The 5,848-nt window shown below is 44.1% G+C and overlaps 1 protein-coding gene across 1 annotated transcript; it reads right to left on the bottom strand.

The window, feature by feature from the left end:
- Nucleotides 1–1,204: 1,204 nt before the first annotated feature.
- Nucleotides 1,205–5,059, bottom strand: LOC121948433 (putative nuclease HARBI1). Its single transcript, XM_042493829.1, has 8 exons — nt 5,040–5,059; nt 3,417–3,628; nt 2,958–3,037; nt 2,709–2,839; nt 2,077–2,192; nt 1,862–1,974; nt 1,665–1,776; nt 1,205–1,581 (listed from the first exon to the last, which is right to left on the bottom strand). Exons 1-8 carry the CDS (start codon nt 5,057–5,059, stop codon nt 1,205–1,207), a joined length of 1,161 nt encoding a protein of 386 aa, XP_042349763.1.
- Between the last annotated feature and the right edge of the window lie 789 nt (nt 5,060–5,848).

Below are 5,848 nucleotides of genomic sequence, written 5' to 3'. Positions count from 1 at the left end.
GGAGAAGCGCACGTGGCAGCAGCTTAAGATGAAATATAAAAACATTGTTCAAACAGGTAAGACTCATGGAGGTACCTCATTTTGATCATGTTTTACATTGTAAAGTAGCCTAAATATTAAGTAGCTGTTATCCCACACATAGCCTAAATGTCTTCATCCACATAATGTTTTGTTAAATAATTAAGTCTATTTAAACTAACACAGACTTCTACTCAGCCAACAGAAAGAAAGCAGATGCCCGTAAAACGGGTGGTGGCCCAGCACCTCCACCTCTAACAGAGGCAGAGGAGCTGGCCCTAAACCAGAATTTTGGAAGGCCAGTGGCTGAGGGAATCCCTGGAGGGAGTTCATCCTCTGAGACCACCCCCCAAGACACGAGTGCTTTTATAAAATATAATATGCCTATAAATATATTTTTAAAGCATATTCATACAAATATTCATTTCTCTTTCATGTCTTTTTTTTTCTTTTGGCCCAACAGATTCTGATGGTGCTATCTGCCTGGTGGAGCCCCTTCACGCCACAACAGGCCTTGTAACTGTAAGTAGGTAATACTCCAAAGATTTTGCCAAATGGTAGTTTAAGTATACTGAAACATATCACTCATCTAGGATGAAGAGGATGGAACTGTGTCTGCTGCCTTTACAGAGGGGGATTCAGAAAGGCATACAGAGGTATGTTACTAATAGTTCTCTTCCCATTCACATTTCTTAACATTCTGGTGGAATATAGAGTGTGACATTTAGCCTACACTGAAGTATTGCACATTCTCATCCTTTTTAACAGAGCATGGCTGGGCAACAGCAGGACGGTCCCTCAACTTCCACTGCACAGATGGACACAGTGAGATGGATGTTCAGTAAACACCAGAGGTTCATTCTGTGGAATTCATGTGCAACTGTATAATTTAATGTTGTCTATGTGTTCCCAGTTACCAGTAAAAGAGATATACAAAATACACTTGCTGAAAAAAATCCAGAAAACAGATAAAGAAATACAATACTTTGACCGCCAGATTAGGAGGGCCGATCTGGAAATTGAAATACTGGAGCACAAGTTAGAGGTGGGCGCATGGTCACAGATGAATTATGTTAACTATTGGAACATTAACTAAACTAGCTCTTTTATTAGCAGGAAATAAAGAAGACCAAATGAAATGTGTATCATGTCTTTATTTTACTGCTGTGGTGGTGATGATGGTGACTTAAACTCTGAAGTGGTTAGGGCATATGGTGTCTCTGACTGCACCGCCGTCCTGGATAGCTGGCAGGTGGATGGGGTCATCATCTGGGTCTTCAATTTGTAGGGCAGGGTGTTGCTCTCCTCTAATAGTGGCAATATTATGAAGAACAACACATGCCACAATAATATCACAGGCCCTCTCAGGGGTCACCCTGAGGTGACGCAGGCACTGGAAACGGGCTTTCAGCAGGCCTATGGTCATCTCCACCCGGGCTCTTGTCCTGCTTTGAGCCCGGTTGAAGTTCTGTTGGGGGCCTGGTTTAGGGTCAGGGTATGGGGTCATCAGCCTAGGTTGGCATGGGTAACCCCTGTCACCCAGCAGAAGGCCATCAAACTCTCCTGTAACATATAGTGGATACATTAGAGTATATTAAAGGAGGGAGACAAGTGAATTATATTTTGAAAATCTTTAGGCTGCTTACCACGTTGCAGTCTGTTGCTCAGGTTAGACTCATGATAAATCCTTGAGTCATGAACAGATCCAGGCCACTTGGCCTCCACATTGGAAATGATGTGTGCAGCATCACATACGCTCTTGACAGTGCAGAGAATGACAGATGTTGAACTATGATGCAGTCTTTAACATTTTGAAACAGTAGTCAATCTACCTGTAGCCTACCTGCACATTTATGCTGTGAATGGACTTCCTATTCACATAATCGGCTTCATTATGTGAGGGAGCTGTGATGGGGATGTGTGTGCCATCTATGCAGCTAATCACACTGGGAAATCCTAAAAGAAATTAAAATTACTAATCCCAGTCTGAGGTTGCAGCACAATGTCATTAACGGAATATGATTCAAAATTAATTTAACAGATCTCTACATCATTCACCTGCAATCCTGTGGAACTCCTCCTTGATGGCCCTGACAGGTTTATGTCCAGGGAAAACGACAAAGATGTGTAAAAGTCGTTTCAGGGCCAGGCACACTTTTCTGACTGCCCTGCATACAGATCACACTGGAGGCAGTGCTTAATGTGATGATATTAGGATTCTGCTCTTTTGCCTTAACAAGGTTGTACAGCATGAGAAGGTGTTTTTCGCCACAAGTGCTGCATGCTTTCTTCAAGGTGCCGGTGTCAGCAGAGTGTTTCCGTCCACATCTCCAGCATTTGTTATTCTCTCGGATCCAGGCAGCTATTGCCTAGTTTGGCGAAGTCACTACATCCACTAAGGTAATGCTCTGTTCCTTCACAGAAAGGGCAGTGAGGTTTGAACTGCTCTCTCTTTTAAGATGGGATGGCCGACTTAGGGGCTGTATTTCGAGTGTCAGCAGGTTGTGATGTGGCCGCATCTGGCCCGTAATAAATGAAAGTAGGCTTGCGCTTGCATTTGGTTTCAGGTGGCCTGTCCTTCCATTCAGAGTATGGCTTGTCTGAGGTGTTCAACTCTGTTGTTGTTGGCTTGTGACTTCCGCTCTAACCACTCTGATAGGTCAAAGAGAATTAGGATTTGGGTCCTCTACCTCACGTGGCAGTGGAGCATGTTGGTATCCACCATGGTCTGGTAATAAACCATACTGGGGCACAGGCTGTTGCTGTACAGAAGAAGCAGGCTGCGGTAACACATGTTGTGAGACAGGTGGTTGCTCGCAGGCTGAGGGGGCACATACTGTGGCACAGGCTGATGCAGTCCAGAAAATGCAGACCGAGGTGGCCAAAGCGGGGGCCCTGGTTGATGTAATGCAGGAGGCACAGGTTGAGGTGGCACATACTGTAGCACAGGCTGGGGCATTGGTTGATGCAGGCACAGGCTGAGGTGATATGTACTGCGGCCGTTGAGGCACCGGACGGACTGATGGGACACATGGTTGGAAACCTTGTGTAGAAACCACTTGTGTAGGGCAGGGCTGAGGCCTAGCAAGAACTGGTTGAGGTCCTGCTGTCATGTCAGCTATAGGCACCTGCAGCTGTACATTGTGTGTCATGTCTCTCTGTGGTGCTTGCTGAGGTACAACATGATGTGTAATGGGAGGCTCAGAGTGCGGGCCTGAGGAAATAATCAGGATGATGAGGCCATCCTGGGGGCTGAAGATGATCTACCAGCACCAGCAAGAGGTGCTGCTAGGGGCCAGGCATGTGCACTTGTAGCATCAGGGATCAGACTGGAGGTGCTGATGTCATCTGTGCCTGCTCACATATTCTCTCAATATCCTGAACCCATCTTGTCTCACTCTGCACAACAGGTGAAGTGGTAAATCTCTCCATGGGTGATGTCTCTTTGTGTCCAGAGGAGGCGACCTGCTCCAGACGCTGTCCTCGTTCTTTGAGTTCACGTGGCTCACCCACGGTCAGCTGGACCTCCTGGATCTGGTGTTGGATGCCCACCCAGCATTCCTCCATCCTTTGCCATTGGAACTCCTCCATGTCCTGCTTCTTGCTGTAGCTGGAGTTCAACGATTCTGTTCTATACTATAGTTTTCATGCATTGTAGGTGGTAAATTTTCTCTTGTTGCTGGACAGGACAGCTCAAAATCCTCCAGATGTCCAGGGATCCTACAGATCTGACTGGGACAGGGACTTGTTGGTTCATCATAATCTCTGGATGTAGCCATGTTGTATGAATACATGTGAAGTCCGGAATCCGGCTCGAAGGACTACTTTGTAAAGCACTGGGTATGTCTAGAAGCTGTTGGAATCATGCAACACTTGATTCTTCCTCGGTCAGAAGGACTACACGGTGTTCCAGATATAAATCCACAAAAGTCTTTATTTACCACTACTGGGATGGAACAACAGTCTTTGGAATCGCTGAATCACAGGGGAATGGAATACTAGGTATGATGGGTTGTGAACATCACGACTTGACTATGTGTCGATGTAGATGTGCAATAACAGAAAACACATATAATATTCGCAAAATCACGAAACAGAGGGGCGAGAAATCATTAAATAAAATTAACCGCTTTACTGAAATACGCCACAAGATGGTGCTCCAACACAAGCAATAATCTTGTCCATTAACTTTAGCAGCAGTGCAGCCTGACAGCCAATAGCAGTCATTACACATCAACACAAGGCCCTTTAACTCACTAAGCTGCACACAATAATGCTTTATAGAACAGATAACAGAAATAGCAACCACTTAATCAACAGGAAAACCACAAATGAGCTGCACTTATACTAGTGCCCCAGCAAGGCTAATCAACATTAGCTTAAATTTAGCCATATCAGCTTAATAAGGTACCATCTTGCAACAAATACACTTATTTGGGTCATATAAACATCATATAACTCAAGTTCATATGGACGCACACCAGTCTTCGCAAAAGGATAGAGCAAGCTCAGTCCAGTTTGAGGAGCCAGCATTCAGCAGGCAGTGGTGGAGACAGGGCTAGACTGCCATAACAGCGCTGGGAATAGGGTCACATGACCAAGCTAGGGCTGCTGGGAAATGTAGTTCTGACAGGATAACAGGGAGTTTTCTACAGTCTCTGCCATATTACTCTCTTAACATGCTTGCTCTCTCACCGTGGTGAATAAAATCAACTAAACTACTTCTACAGTGTCAATGTCAATGTAGGGTGACTACCTATGGAGAACTCAAACTGCCAAAATCAAAAATAAATAAATAAATGTGTCAATAAATAAATGAATATGCCAAAAATGCCAATATTTAATTCATTTCCCTTTTCATTTTCCATTTTATTTATCAATTTATTCATTTTTATATTTATTTGCTTATTTATTTATATATTATCTTCCACTTTGAGTTTAAATTCCCCTATTTATTTAATTTCCCAGTTTATGGTACTATGGTGTATGGAAACTGCAACTCTCCTCAGGTGCTCACTTACCTTATGCCATGCTCTGCCATCCTACGATGAACTGTCTTTTCACTTACTCCAAAAAGTCTGGCAATATCACCCACGGACAAACCTGCAATCAAGAAGCTTTCCAGGGCTTCCGCAGGCAGCATAAAAGAAGGGTGCCCAACTGTCCCACTGTGGTACACAGCGATGTGAAGGCTATGAGCCACTTCCTCCAAAACATTAAAAGTGACAGGGTCAACCCTCCGCTAACTGAAAGACACTGTTAGTCAGAGCGTCCACACGAAAAAGTAGATAGTCCTGATGATGTTATTTTCAGCGAGATCAGCTAAGCGCCTTAGCTCCCTGGCAGTCTCCTGACTGGAAGTAGTCATTTTAGTTCGCAAAAGAAGATGATGAGATGCCAACCAGTGTTGGAGCAAAGCATGTATAGTTGATCCATGCACTCCATGATGTTGATAGGCTAAAAGTTGACACCTGCATAGACCATAAAATTACAGGAGCATATAACACTCTGCTTGAACTAAAAGAAAATAGGAAGGCTTTAGATAAACTCCTTACATACAAAGCGGAGGTTGCATTAAGATTCTCCAAACAAAGATACTATGAAATGGGAAACAGAGCCAGCCGCCTGTTAGCGTTTCAGCTTCGTAAAGCTCAGGCTAATCGTTTGGTCTCCAAAGTTCTGCACTCCATACATAAAAAATAGTCTCCCACCCTAAGGAAATTGCAGATGCCTTTGCATCGTTTTACAAAAACTTATATGAAGAGCCTAAATCAAATACACTAAATGATAAATCTGAAGCCTTTCTCGCCAGCCTAAATTTACCCTCTCT

Source organism: Plectropomus leopardus, chromosome 9, assembly GCF_008729295.1.
Source record: "Plectropomus leopardus isolate mb chromosome 9, YSFRI_Pleo_2.0, whole genome shotgun sequence".
NCBI classification, from domain to species: Eukaryota; Metazoa; Chordata; class Actinopteri; order Perciformes; family Serranidae; genus Plectropomus; species Plectropomus leopardus.
This window is presented reverse-complemented; position numbering and strand designations above follow the sequence as displayed.

What these genes read in the sequence shown, in the direction of transcription:
- LOC121948433 (XM_042493829.1), bottom strand. Translation starts at nt 5,059, where the DNA reads ATGGCAGAGCATGGCATAAG. An exon ending in ATGCCCCAGCCTGTGCTACA is followed by an intron (nt 2,840 to 2,957) that starts GTATGTGCCACC and finishes GTGCCCCCTCAG; the next exon opens with CCTGCGAGCAACCACCTGTC. An exon ending in TTCACAGCATAAATGTGCAG is followed by an intron (nt 1,777 to 1,861) that starts GTAGGCTACAGG and finishes TGCACTGTCAAG; the next exon opens with AGCGTATGTGATGCTGCACA.